Source organism: Micromesistius poutassou, assembly GCF_964030765.1.
Source record: "Micromesistius poutassou genome assembly, contig: SCAFFOLD_5640, whole genome shotgun sequence".
In the NCBI taxonomy this organism is placed as follows: Eukaryota; Metazoa; Chordata; class Actinopteri; order Gadiformes; family Gadidae; genus Micromesistius; species Micromesistius poutassou.
The window spans coordinates 1-15051 of NW_028177155.1; the positions used below are offsets into that span (position 1 = coordinate 1).

A 15051-nucleotide genomic window follows, 5' to 3' on the forward strand; every position below is an offset into this window, starting at 1 on the left:
CTGCCTCCATCACGTCACATGAAAAACTGCTGAGCGCCACTCGCTTTCAGTTTTGCCCGTCTGCATGAGTGTGCAAGTGTGTGTGTGTGTGTGTGTGTGTGTGTGTGTGTGTGTGTGTGTGTGTGTGTGTGTGTGTGTGTGTGTGTGTGTGTGTGTGTGTGTGTGTGTGTGTGTGTGTGTGTGTGTGTGTGTGTGTGTGCATGAGTCTGTGATTGTGCGTGTGAATGACAGAGGAGGGGAAGTGGTGAGTGTATTATGGACATCATGTACATCGTATCATGTACATGACTCTTGAGGGCCGTAGACTGGGCGGGTCGGGGGGTGTATCGGGTGTCTGTCAGTGAGTCCCTGCCTGAGTCCCCTGCCTGTGTCTCTGGGGGCTGCAGTGATAGGTCCTAGCAGCAGCAGCAGCAGCAGCAGCAGCAGCAGCATGCCGTACGTGGACCGGCTGAACCGGGTGTGTGGCTTCCTGGACCTGGAGGAGAAGGAGAGCAGCGGGCGCTTCCTCAGGAGATACTTCATCCTGGACACGCAGAGCAACGCCCTGCTCTGGTACATGGACAACCCACAGGTGCTGGCCTCACACACACACACACACACACACGCATACATACAAACATATGCACGCGCACAGGCACAGTCGTGCACACTCACAGATACGCACGCACACACACATGCACACACACACATACACACACGTGGGCATACACAGATACACAGATAAACACACATACATACACACATACATACATACACATGTATACACACAGAAACACACACTTACATGCACACACATGTACCCACACGTGTCCACATGTACACACATGACCTATGGCGACAGTCGAGCAGACATAAACAGAAAAGAGGAAGTGAAATTGACCAATGGGATTGCATGACCTTGGACTCTTGGACTAATGGCTGTTTGTGTTTTTGTGTGTAGAATCTGCCGAGCGGGGCCTGCTCCGTCGGCAGCCTGAAGCTCACCTACATCTCCAAGGTAAAGCTCTTCTCTAAAACCCTTCCTCCACCCAAATGAGCGTGTACACGCAGCCTTCTTAAACGAGAAATAGACGAAAATAGAGGATTCCCTTGTTGATATCGCCCACTTATCTCTCTCTCCACCACCACTCTCTCTCTCACGACCGGTTTGAGCGATGGGCGAGAGCTGGGATCAGGGTGTCACGAGGTAGAGAGGTGGACCTCTGGAGGTAGAGGGGATAGAGGGGTTGACATCAGGGTGTCAGGCTGTAGAGGGGGTAGGGGTGGTAGAGGGGTGGACATCAGGGTGTCAGTAGAGGGTTGGACATGAGCGTCAGCACGGTGTCATGTTTATTGAGCCGATTGGAGCTGGAGCCGATTAATACCGGGACTAGCACCGAGTCATCTGTCATTCCACGACTGTCCTGTGCTTTCCATCTGTTTTGCCTCCTGAATCACTGGATCTGGGGTGTGTGTTAGTTCGGGCTGTGCCATGTAGTCCGGTCCTACTCCAGGTCTATTGAGAGGGAAACCAATCAAGGCTCAGACCCCATGCTGAGCTCGGAGCTGTGGGTCTCAGAGTGGGGAGGGTCCCGATGTCCCGACGTTCTCCTCGCAGATAACGGCTGCGCTTCCCTAGTCCGCCGTGCTGACAGCCAATCACGAGCTGCCCCGGGCAGGTGTCACCGCGGCGACGAGAGACCGCTTGACGTCCGTTCCTCTGAACCTGCCCTCCTCTCTCCTCAGGTGAACGAGGCTTCGCTGAAGCAGAAGCCGAAGACGGAGTTCTGCTTCGGTGAGTTTTATTTCCGTTTTTTCTCCCGGGTGGAAACGGTAGTCACGCCTCGGCGGTGACGCATTACGACAGACGGTGGGTCGACTGGTGCTCACTGAAATAAACGCTGTGAGGACGCTGAGAACCGGCCCAATATATCTGTCCTCCGCAGTCATCAACGGCGTCTCCCGCCGCTACTTCCTCCAGGCCAACGACGTGGTGGACATGAAGGACTGGGTGGCGGCCCTGAACCGGGCCAGCAAGATCACCGTGAGGCACACACACACACACACGCAGAACGCACACACGCACACACATATAGTCGCACACGCAGGGACACACACACACACACACACAAACCCACGCAGACACATGCACACGGAAACGCATGCACCCACACACATGTAGTCGCATACGCAGGGACACACACGCGCACACGGACACACTGATATTCATTCACACGCACACAGACATTATCACACACACACACACACACACACACACACACACACACACACACACACACATAAACTGATAAACATAAACTGATAAACACACACACGCACATTCTACTATGGAAATGCTGAAAATAATATAAAATCCTAATAAGCCATCAAAGTCCCTGTGAGCTGCTGTAATACAGCGATCATAACCAGCCTGCCGTCGGGGATCTCCATTCTTATTAGATTATTACAATCCTGCTTTCCTTCTCTGAATGGGACCAGGGTGGTCTGCTCATGTAGCACTGGACATGGACCATGGACATGGACTGTGTGTGTGTGTGTGTGTGTGTGTGTGTGTGTGTGTGTGTGTGTGTGTGTGTGTGTGTGTGTGTGTGTGTGTGTGTGTGTGTGTGTGTGTGTTCAGTAGTGCGTGGATCCCATGTTAAGGCTGGCCCCAGATGTCTTCTCTGATCTCAGATCTGAGAGCCTGTGTTGCACATGTACCCCCCCCCCCCCCCCGCCCCCCTCTTCACCTGCACACTGTGACACAGGAAGTGAAGCTGCTCACTCGCTCTCTCACTCGCTCTCTCACTCGTTCTCTCACTTCCCCTTCAGAGACCTGAGATGGGGCTCAGCTCAGCACAGCTCAGAGATCGTGTTGTGATGTTGAACCTGTTTTATGAATGACTCAGCACTCCTTAAGTCAAATGGGGTCGGAAGAATAGAGAATTTAACCAATGTATAGTTTAATTGCATGTAGCGGAGGCTAACCTGCACTAAAGGGCTTCTGGTGCATTGAGTTACAGTACATGAGTTCACCTTCCTGGGCTCAGGCTGTAAGCTACTCAAACCACAACAAACAGGCCCAACTCTGTCAGGTCAGCCTGGTTCTCATGAGTCATCGTTGTGTAAGATAATAAACCCTCACAATGGACGAGACCGCAGAAAGAAGATTGCTCACAATCCCGTGAGCAAGAGCGCTATAATGCTAGAATGCTAGAATGCTGGCTCAGAGCAGAGTTTATCTGGAGAAGAAGAAGAATGCTATCTCAGAAGAGTTTATCTGGAGAAGTAGAAGAAGAATGCTATCTCAGAGCAAAGTTTATCTGGAGAAGAAGAAGCACCTTTATAGGCCACAGCGAAGTCTATTGGAACATGAAGTTGATTATAAAACCTTCTACACCCCCTTTGATCGCTAGCAGAGAAAGTCTTAGAAGTTTGGGCCGTTTCAAGTTGAATGGATGTTAATCTCTTAACAAATGAAACCTGGGATTACTTGTTAGCTGCGTAATCAACATGTCTGGACCAACCTCTATGTCCTCAGGTCTCAGACGACGGCAGTAAACTGTTGGGTCGCACCAACTGGGATTGATTGTTGCTATACTGAGCTAATCAGCTCTCATGGTTAGGTCAACCTAGTCAGTGTGGTAACTGCTACTGTACTCTGTCTGTGAGTTACATACAGGATGGTAGTGCAAAGTAAAAAGAGATTAAGGTATAAAATAGGTGTGAAAACACACCTGAACTCAGCCATGCAGGATCCATCAGCCAATAAGAAGGCTGCTGACCCCTCTGAGACACACAGTTGGACTCTTACAGTCATGTGTTTGTTTCCTGTTTTGGTTTCTCCCCATCCCTGGCAAGGGCCTTGGGGTTATTGAACGAAGCTACAGATATACTAATTTAATCCATTATTATTAGTGTTATTATTTTGTTATTGTTATTGATCTTCACTTCCTGCACTTTCCCTGGTCGTGTTTGGGGTCAAAGGTCCCCAAGGGAGGCCTGCTGTCCCTGGGGTCAGAGGTCAGCTCCGTGGTCCGAGACCCCCACGGAGGCAAAAGACAGCAAGCCTACAAGACGGAAATCATCGGGGGAGTGGTCGTGCACACTGCCATTCAGGTGTGTGTGTGTGTATGTGTGTTCACTGTTAATAACAAAGTTGTTAATAACAAAGTTATTAACAAGTTATTAACAAGAAATTAATGTGACGATTTTGAGGAGGATGATGAATACGAGGAGGAGTTTGATGATGAAGAGAAGCTGGATGTTGATGATGATGATGATGATGATGGTGTGTTCCAGATGGAGGGGGAGGAGGGGGACGTGAGGAGGGGCAACAGGCCAGGTGTTCTGAGGTGTGGATACTGCGTCAAACAGGGCAACGTGGTGAGTAACTCAAACACATGCAGCTCTACTCCACTGTCTACCGCACCGCAGGGAGCATGTGGTTCACTGCTGGATCCTGATTGGTCAGTAGCGCTCTGAGGGTGTGTATTATATTTCAGTTATGGGTATTACCTTTTAACAGTTATGAATCAATGTGCTACAAATGTTAAAATGAATGGACTGCATTTATACAGCACTTTTCTAACCAGTGGCCACTCAAAGCACTTTACAATACTGCCTAACATTCACCCATTCATGCACACATTCACACACCGACGGCGGTGTCAACCATGCAGGGTGACAGCCAGCTCATCGGGAGCATTTAGGGTGAGGTGACTTGCACCTCGACACTCAGCTAGAGCTGGGGATCGAACTAGCAACCTTCCGGTTACCAGCAAACCCGCTCTACCTCCTGAACCACATACTGCCCACAAATCCAACATGAACAACATTGGTCAGATACAACATCCACAAGGAGTTTCCTTGACAACGCAAAAAACAATATTCTCAAAGCGCCGCAGAATAATATCTTGACTTCAACTGATTAGGTATAGATGAAGTAATATCTATAATATATAATCATGTGGGTCCCTGTGGTATGAGAGGAGATGGGAGATGTGGTTTATTCCTGACGTCTCCCGCCTAGTCTCACACAGTCTTTCCGAACGGAAAGTCTGGCCGCAGCTTTGATCCACTGTGACAAGAACCGCCTACTTGTCCGCAAGAGGTCTTGATTGACATTCAAGCGCAACCAATGCCGGACTGCACGCTGGAGACTTGTAGAAAAACAGACGGTTGTGAAACAGAGTCAGGAATAAACGTGACTCAGCTGTGTCAAGCTAGCGCTACATAGGACTGCGCTAACAGCCAATGAGAATCATGTCGTGTGTGTGTGTGTGTGTGTGTGTGTGTGTGTGTGTGTGTGTGTGTGTGTGTGTGTGTGTGTGTGTGTGTGTGTGTGTGTGTGTGTGTGTGTGTGTGTGTGTGTGTGTGTGTGTGTGTGCAGAGGAAGAGCTGGAAGCGCCGGTTCTTCACCCTGGACGACAGCGCTGTCAGTTACTACAAGTGTGAGACGGTGAGGTCACACACACTGGATAGCTCTCCACCGCAATGTGAGCGTGTCGTGGCTGTGGTTTATAATGGTGTTGTGTGTGTGTGTGTGTGTGTGTGTGTCAGGACAAGGAGCCGCTCAGAGCCATTCAGCTGAGAGATGTTCAGAAGGTCCATGAATGTCTGGTCAAATCTGGGTCAGTCCTCCACCTCCAGCCCCCCTCTGTCTGTCTGTCTGTCTGTCTGTCTGTCTGTCCTCCACCTCCAGCCCCCTCTGTCTATCTGTCTGTCTGTCCTCCACCTCCAGCCCCCTCTGTCTATCTGTCTGTCTGTCCTCCACCTCCAGCCCCCTCTGTCTGTCTGTCTGTCTGTCTGTCCTCAACCTCCAGCCCCCTCTGTCTGTCTGTCTGTCTGTCTGTCTGTCTGTCAGTCCTCCACCTCCAGCCCCCTCTGTCTATCTGTCTGTCTGTCCTCAACCTCCAGCCCCCCTCTGTCTGTCTGCCTGTCTGTCTTCCTGCCTGTCTGTCAGTCCTCCACCTCCAGCGCCCCTCTCTGTGTGTCTGTCTACCTGCCTGTCTGTCTGTCGTCCACCTCTGTTTGTTTGTCTGTTAGTCCTCCACCTCCAGCCCACGTCTGTCAGTCCTCTCTGTCTCTGTGTGTGTTTACGGTATCTCTCTGGGTCTGTCTGTGTTTCTCTTTGGCCTCTCTCTCTCTGGGTCTCTCTCTGTTTCTCTTTGGTCTCTCTCTCTCTGGGTCTCTCTCTGTTTCTCTTTGGTCTCTCTCTCTCTTGGGCCTGTATGTGTTTCTCTTTGGTCTCTCTCTCTCTGGGCCTGTCTGTGTTTCTCTTTGGTCTCTCTCTCTCTTGGGCCTGTCTGTGTTTCTCTTTGGTCTCTCTCTCTCTTGAGCCTGTCTGTGTTTCTCTTTGGTCTCTCTCTTGGGTCTGTGTGTCTCCGTCTTCACCTCCACTGTTGGAGTTATCTCAGGAGCCTCATCATGTGACTGTGGCTGTTTGCAGGGATCTTCTGCTGAGGGACAACCTGTTTGAGATCATCACCAGCTCCAGGGTCTTCTACGTGCAGGTACTCTCCATCCCCAACCCCCTAGCGCTGGTCTCAGGGTTAGGGTCATCTTCCACTTCAGTCTGAAGAGCAATTCTCATCTTGTCGGCTTTTAGATATTCAGAATCAGAATCAGAATCAGAATCCTTTTATTTGTCATTGTACAACGAAATTGTAGCAACATCCAAGTATACACATAACATATGAATAGTAAAAAAGAATAAAAAGTACTAGGAAGTAGTGCAATGTACGCCTAAAAATATAAAATAGATCAAATAGATAATATGTACAGTGTGTGTGTGTGTTCATTCCACTTTTTCTAAATTGTAATAAATGTCTCCTGTCCTCCAAAAGGAAAACATTTAGTCCCAAATTGTCTCCGTTAAGGAAGAAGAAGGGGAAGGAGAAGGGTTTAAAGGTGTTTCTGCAGAAAAGTTTAGATGTGTTTCTCTCTCTTTTAATATACAAGGACATTCTAATAAATGGCCTTGCGACTATTTTTAGTGGAATAAAAAGGTCGCATTTGGCCAAGAAACCATCTGTTACCATGACAACAATAACATCCTGTGTTTCCCTCAGGGAAGCAGCTGACTGAGGTTAGGCAGGGTAGGAGGGGAGCTGTGGGTGTGTGTGTGTGTGTGTGTGGGTGTCTGAGTGTGTGTGTATGTGTTTGTGTGTTTCTGATTCAGTGTGTGTGTGTGTGTGTGTGTGTGTGTGTGTTTGTGTCTGTCTGAGTGTATCTGTGTGTGTGTGTGTGTGTGTGTGTGTGTGTGTGTGTGTGTGTGTCTGCGTGTGTGTCTGCATGCCGGCTCACCAGTGGAAAGAGGTCAGATGATGGGGATAACTGGGGTCGGATGAGGACTGTGTGTGTGTGTGTGTGTGTGTGTGTGTGTGTGTGTGTGTGTGTGTGTGTGTGTGTGTGTGTGTGTGTGTGTGTGTGTGTGTGTGTGTGTGTGTGTGTGTGTGTGTGTGTGTGTGTGTGTGTCTGATGGCTGCTGCAGCTCATGCCTCTGGTTCATCTGCCCTCAGACGGACTCCCCGGAGGAGATGAGGGGCTGGATCCGGGACATCGAGGGGAAGATCCTGGGCTTCAGGGGCCCCGCTCAGGTACGCTAAGCTAGGCTAGGCTAGGCTAGGCTAGGCTACGCTGTCTGACTGGTTAAAGATGGCTGCCTGGTCCCGGGTGTGATCCAATTTCAATTGGGAGTTTTAACTTTATTAATTAACTTTAACTTAACTCAAATTAACTTTTAATGAAGTCAAATTAACTTAACTACACAGCGTGACACACATTTATTTTAACGTTGACGTTGTTTTATTAAAGTGAAAGGGTTTTGGTCTCCTGTGACATTCAGAACCCTTCCTTCCTAGTCTAGGCCCGCTGGTCTTCATGTCACCATGTCATGTTACAGTCCTTCACCCTCCCTCTCTCTCTCCCCCTCCCCAGGGGGCCGTGTTCCAGCGCGGCTCCTCCCTGTACCGCAGCGCCCAGGGCCCGCCCCCCGAGGACTGGAGGCCCCAGCTCATGAAGTCCTGCTCCGTGGCCCCGGGCTGGCAGCCCTGGACCCCGCTGCCCAAGCGAGGGGCCCCCGCCCTGGACCCGGATGAGGGGCCGGGCCCCTTCGGCTCCCTGACGGCCGGGCCCTCCCTCTCCTCCTCCTCCACCTCCTCCTCCTCCTCCTCCTCCAACTCCCTCTCCGCCGCCCCGCCCTGCCCCGGCCCGGCCGACGCCCCCCCGGCCCCGCCCGACGGGGGGGCCTTCTCCCGGGCGTGGTCCAGCGGGCGCCGGCGCCACCGCTCCCAGCCCGCCTCTAGCCACGCCTCCGGCCACGCCTTCCCCTTCAGCCTGGACGAGGACGGCATCCGCACCACCGACGTCTAGACCGGACTATCTGCCCCGCTACAGGACTATCTGCCCCAGGGCGTGTAGACAGAACTATCTGGCCCAGGGTGTGTAGCTACAGGCCAGCATCAGCTGCAGCATCAGGACTATCTGCTCCAGGGAATGTAGCGGGGGTGGTATTTCACTATCTGCCCCACGACGTCAAGACTATCTGCCCCATAGCGTGTGTATCTGCCCCAGGAAGTGTCTCTCTGCCCCAGGGAGTGTCTCTCTGCCCCAGGGCGTGTCTCTCTGCCCCAGGGCGTGTCTATCTGCCCCAGGGCGTGTGGCGGGCGGAACTCTTTGAGTGTCCGCGGTGCGGACCGCAGGACCCTCGCACTTTTGTTGTTATTAATATTTTTAGGGTTTTTTTCGTGGATGAATGTGGCTTCTTTTTCTCTTTTCTTTTTAAGAATCGGCCCCAATGTAGCGACACTGTGACGTCAGCCTTAGTAATGCGGCCCCGCTGTCGCCCCCTGTTGGGGTCAGGCGGCCACTGCGTGTCTCTGGTGAGTTTTGTGAGAGGAAATGTACGACGGAAGTAGTTTTAAAACGACTTTCCTCTGTGAAACGGACTAAATAGTGAGTTTGTAGGACTGTGAAAGGGTAAGACGGTGTCTGTTTTTACACATCTTCGTAGGATACTTGAATGACATTGATCGTGATTACCGTAAGAAGGTTTGCCATATGAGATTTACATGGAATTGTAATTCTCTAGTTTTGGTGTGTGTGTGTGTGTGTGTGTGTGTGTGTGTGTGTGTGTGTGTGTGTGTGTGTGTGTGTGTGTGTGCATGCACCTTTTTTACCTTAACTGAGACGTAGTGATGTTATTAGAAACTAAAGCTTCAGCAGGTTGCTGATTGGAGTACAGAATGGGAGCGTCAGACAGGTCCTGGATCAGTCCTTACAGTACAACCTGAGCCTAAAGCTGATTGGAGTAGAGAATGGGAGGGTCAGCCAGGTCCTGGATCAGTCCTTAATGTACGGTCTGAGCCTAAGGGATCCGTACGTCTGCCTCTGCGTATTCCTCATCCCCCGCGTTGCACGAGAGATTGTTCTGCACGAGATGTTTTGGTTTGGCTGGTTGTCATGGAGACCGGTGTGACGTCACTCACCACAGAAACTCAGAGCTTCTAAACCACCGCCACAGATTTTATTGGTACTTTTTATTTGTATTTTTGTATCAGCACCCGATAATTTCGGAGAAAAGACCAAGGAATAATAATCAGGGACGGACAATGAAAAGCATTCATGAAAACACATTGAGAGAGAGAGGAGAGAGTGTACTACAGTCTCATCAGAGTTGTAGTCTCATCAGAGTACTACAGTCTCATCAGAGTACCCTTTTAATCAGTACTTCAGTGTTACAGGGCTTCACCACGTTGGATGTATAAATATATGAAGTATCCACACACCAAGATCATCCATCCAGTGGTTTAGCCTCCCCAGAGAGACGTCTCTCCTGGTACAGGTTGTTGGTTCAGCCTCCCCAGAGAGACGTCTCTCCTGGTACAGGTTGTTGGTTCAGCCTCCTCAGAGAGACGTCTCTCCTGGTACAGGTTGTTGGTTCAGCCTCCTCAGAGAGACGTCTCTCCTGGTACAGGTTGTTGGTTCAGCCTCCTCAGAGAGACGTCTCTCCTGGTACAGGTTGTTGGTTCAGCCTCCTCAGAGAGACGTCTCTCCTGGTACAGGTTGTTGGTTCAGCCTCCCCAGAGAGACGTCTCTCCTGGTACAGGTTGTTGGTTCAGCCTCCTCAGAGAGACGTCTCCTGGTACAGGTTGTTGGTTCAGCCTCCTCAGAGAGACGTCTCTCCTGGTACAGGTTGTTGGTTCAGCCTCCTCAGAGAGACGTCTCTCCTGGTACAGGTTGTTGGTTCAGCCTCCCCAGAGAGACGTCTCTCCTGGTACAGGTTGTTGGTTCAGCCTCCTCAGAGAGACGTCTCCTGGTACAGGTTGTTGGTTCAGCCTCCTCAGAGAGACGTCTCTCCTGGTACAGGTTGTTGGTTCAGCCTCCTCAGAGAGACGTCTCTCCTGGTACAGGTTGTTGGTTCAGCCTCCTCAGAGAGACGTCTCTCCTGGTACAGGTTGTTGGTTCAGCCTCCTCAGAGAGACGTCTCCTGGTACAGGTTGTTGGTTCAGCCTCCTCAGAGAGACGTCTCTCCTGGTACAGGTTGTTGGTTCAGTACTTCCACTCTGCATCATTCTTACGTCTTTACGGTACATCAGCGTTCTGCAATTTTAATCTCTGAACGGTACGCGTACGCCTTACATTTTAGAACTTTAGTGTTGTGTCATGTTACATCATTTTATTTTTTTTTAATGGGCACTTCTCTGACTAAACGCACTGTTTATTTTATGCCGTGAGTATTAAATTGTGCTTTTAAGTCGTGTTTTTGGCCTTTTATTTCTTGGGAGAGGTTTTAAATGAATGGACATGATTTCGTTTTAGGAAACACCTTTTTTCAACAACAGAAGAATCATGACATCTAGTGGCAGAATGGCCTTACGTTCATAATTAGCCCAACTTTTTAAAATATTAAACAGTTATTATATTTTTTTTATACCCCAAATTAAAAGATAATTTTCGGTGTGTGTGTGTGTGTGTTCACCCCCTCCCCCCACTAACACCACATAACACACCCGTTGGGGATGCGTTAAAGCGAGGTGTTTCACACGTAGAACGCAAATGTCCACCAAAGCGCCTTAAAGTGCGCCGTGACCTCTCCCCAATCCGCGGTCCGTGTGGCTGAGGGCCGGCTGGAGCTAAAGGTCTCAGCGGGGGAGGGGCGCTAGGGGCCCGGGGCCACAGGTCTGAAAGGTCAGGCTGCGTGCTGAAAATGTGTTTTCATACTGTTCTGTGTTTCTGATTAATAACGAGGCGAGGAGACCACGCACAGTCGTGCATGGAGTAATCGGGTAAATCTGGGAAGGAAAAAAAGAAGTAAATCTGGTTCCAATTCAAGAGAATTCCAATGCTTTGTGGGGAATTTGCCAAATAACTCTCACTAGGCTTCATCCCATCAGACCACATCACCCTTCGACCAGCTAACCCTAGGCATAGTCTCGTGTCCCTAATTGGGTCGCTTTATCTTAATTGCCCCTCCTTGCTGTATACTAATGGCCCTCGTTGCTGTATCTAATTGCCACACCGTGGGATCATTTCCAGGTTTTTAACCCACTCTGTGTTTTCTTAGATAAGGACGCCACTTGCAGAAGGCCTTGTCCAGTGTTTGGTTTCTCTCTTTCCTTTAGAAACAGTTTAACTTAAAGCTGCATGCAGCGGACCTAAAGGTCGCGTATGGAGAACAGCTCGGAGTGACGCTTGAGTGACGCGGTCCTCCCAGGGCTGCTAAATGTTAATATTCCCACATGAACGCTTCTCTGTCGTGCTGGCCTTCCCCCTGGCGTCAAAGGTTAGAGAAAAGTAGGCGAGGCAACACTTAGATGAAGTGTTCCTGTGCACTCGGTGACTCGGTGACTAGTTCTGTCTCTCTCCACTCCGCTGGCTGCCACAACAGAGCTGCTCTCCTTAATTGGGGCCTTTGCGCGTTTATTACCTTATTGGATTGATTTAATCTGTATCAGCCCGTGCTTGCTGAAACGTGCCACGAGGGGGCGCTGCGGGACACGATACAAGATCCACGGGGCGCCTGAGCCTCGTCTGTCAACTTTATCTTTTTAAGTTTATCGGATTAGTGACGATAGAAAAAGCCAAGTTATCGTGCTCACAGATGTATCCCCTGCCCCAGCCCCCCACAATCGTTGATATCTCGATCATGTAAAGCGTAAAAAGACCGCAACCGAAACGCCGAGGTCTCCAGCAGCGTTCGGAGAACAGATCGGTTTAAAGAGCCGAGGCTCAGAGTTCCAAATCACAAAGAACAAAGAACTAAGTGCGGCCCGATTTAAACGTGCGTAATATGAAGTCATCATAATGTGGAGCAGCTTTTCCCTCATCTGTAGACGGAGGGCCTGGTATCTGGACTCCTGCCAGACACACACACACACACACACACACACACACACACACACACACACACACACACACACACACACCAGAGGTCCAACATCAGACCACGTTCCACTGATGAAGAGGAGGAGGAGGAGGAGGGGGGGGGTGGCTGGAATGTATGTTGCCCTGTGTGATGTGATTGTTTGCAGAGAAATGGGTTGACCTTGCCCTCTACTGCCACACACACACACACACACACACACACACACACACACACACACACACACACACACACACACACACACACACACACACACACACACACACGTACGCATCCACACGCAAGCATACATACACGTGTAAACGCACACACACATGTGCACACATTAAGACACGAACACACACACACAAACATGTGAGCACACGTACACATGCACACACACTCACACACGTACATATACAGACGGACACACACGCACACTAACACACCCATGTGCACACACACACACACACACACACACACATGTGCGCACACCGGCGTGGCCTCCCCCTGGTGCTGCTGGTGGTGTAGGGCGTGGAGGTGTGTGTGAGGCCTGCTGAGTGCAGGAGGTCTGTGAGGCCTTCACCACTTCCTGCCGACGGAGAACAGAGGAGCCAGTCAGCTGAAGGCAGGATGGGTCCTGTAATGAGCAGGCCTGCAGCACTCCACCCCCCCCACCCTCCACCCTCCACGTCTCCGCCTCAGCCCCTCCACCCGCTCACCCTGCACGTCTCCACCTCACCGCTCGCCATCCTCCACCCTCTACCTCTCCACCATCACTCCACCCTCCAGTCTTTACCCGTCCACCTCTCTAGTCCTCCACCTCTCTAGTTCTCCACCGCTCTAGTTCTCCACCCTTTACGTCTATACTCTCAACCGCTCCACCCCTTAAGTTCTCCATCTCTCCAGTCCCTTCCCCTCTCCCCCCCTCCTCTCCCCCTCCCCTCCCCCTCTGGGGCGTTTCAGCTTTTTGCCACAAAAGTTGAGTCCGCAAAGTCTAAATGTCCGAAATGTTACTTGATTTGTTGTTTATTGATTATTGCTGTTAAGGTGTTTAAACCTTGGGAATTATAGCAGTGTATCATACACACAGCCTGATCATGCACCCTTTGAGATTATGATCAAAACATAATGAATATTCAATGATTCAAATTATTCAAATTATTCTTTAACTAAAGCAAGATGCTGTACTGTGTATCCAATGGACCTATTGCTATAGCATCAATGTATGTTTAATATATTAATGTTTACAGTTTGTGTCTAACAAGGCCGGGATCAGCTTTACAGTCACTGTGGTCTAAACTCTAACCTACTGAAATCTGGATAATCAAACGCAAATACCCATGATAAATACATTTAGATGTAAGATTGTGAGTTTTGTTTCCTACAAAAATAAATAATTTAGATGTGAACAAAGAAGGGAAAGCATAGAAGTGTTTCTCCAGAGACCCGTTGAGCGAGCAGGTTAAACTGTGTTTATGTCCAAGCAGACGTCTAGAATGTGATGCTCTTGAAGCAGAGCGTGTTTGCGTCCAGATTCACGAACCTCTGCCATCTCACCTCAAATCTTTAATCGGCTGAGATCAAGAACCTGATCTGTCCATGTGGTTTTAGAACACTATCATTAGGGTCATTAGTTAACTTCTGAGGTATTTAGTTATTCTGCTGGAAACCAGATAATAAATAAGAAATCAGGCTTTAGAATCGGTGATTCTACAGCAATATACATTTATCTACCATATAGACCTAAATCTGAAATCCGAAAACCTACAACCTATGTTACTTTATTATTTGTCAATGAAGAATAAATTATGTAATTGCTTAGAAAATATATTTAAACAAAAGAAAGGCCCCAAAAGAGTTTCGTCTCCTTGACAAACTTTGAATCGTTTAGTCGCGAGGCGAAATGTCGGCGTGTTGGAGACGTGATGGATGATCCAGTGATACCGTAATCCAGTGGAAATCCAGTGGAAAAAATACCGGAATACAATCCATGATCTCTTTTAAACGCTCGTTACATTTGATAGTTTAAAATAATTTAGCCTACTAATTATAAGAATATAAAAATAATATAGAATATAATAAGAATATAAAAATATCCGAATAGAGGCATTTCTAATCTGTTGCATATTTGTATATTCTTAAAATAAATCCTAATATTAAAATGTTTCAGTATAGCCTACTTATGGATATGTTTAGGCTGCTAATTCATAATTTATTCTAAAACGGATAGATTGCATTTTAGGCGATGAAGCAATTCATTATTTAACCTTTTGATTAATAAACAGATTGTCAGAGCAGAAACGTCTTTTGATGGAAGCTTCATACCCGTTTGAACCTCGTGGATTTATTCACTTCACATATCTGATTTTGGTGAATCACTCTACATACCTGCCAGTTTCCATGCGTTTCACTGCTAACTGCTGATTTCTGGACAGTGAATATACTTTTCTGTATTTGAATTAATTTAAATATCGACGTTCTGAAATAAAATGTGTGTGTAGGATACTGAATGTGTGCGTCGAAATATGTGCATACTTTTGGTGGCGCTCAGTTCCACACTCCTGTGAACAATGCCATTTTGAGGTCTCTCTCTCTCTCTCTCTCTCTCTCTCTCTCTCTCTCTCTCTCTCTCTCTCTCTCTCTCTCTCTCTCTCTCTCTCTCTCTCTCTCCTTCTCCTCTCCTCTCTCTCTCTCTTCTCTTC

The 15051-nt window shown here is 49.0% G+C and overlaps 1 protein-coding gene across 2 annotated transcripts; it reads left to right on the top strand.

Moving 5' to 3' along the window:
* The first annotated feature begins 320 nt into the window (after positions 1 to 320).
* LOC311376714 (pleckstrin homology domain-containing family A member 2-like) lies at positions 321 to 10756 on the top strand. 2 transcript variants are annotated; one of them, XR_014644139.1, is made up of 12 exons: positions 321 to 571; positions 941 to 997; positions 1726 to 1774; positions 1926 to 2023; positions 3967 to 4098; positions 4282 to 4365; positions 5372 to 5440; positions 5542 to 5612; positions 6431 to 6494; positions 7503 to 7580; positions 7921 to 10350; positions 10481 to 10756. XR_014644139.1 is itself a non-coding variant. In XM_084491198.1 (11 exons), the coding sequence occupies exons 1-11, from the start codon at positions 431 to 433 to the stop codon at positions 8353 to 8355; spliced, it is 1278 nt and encodes a 425-aa protein (XP_084347324.1). In that variant the 5' UTR covers positions 321 to 430; the 3' UTR covers positions 8356 to 10756. The 2 variants fall into 2 exon arrangements, 1 of the variants encoding a protein (XP_084347324.1); XM_084491198.1 differs by having other exon boundaries at positions 7921 to 10756.
* The last annotated feature ends 4295 nt before the right edge of the window (positions 10757 to 15051 follow it).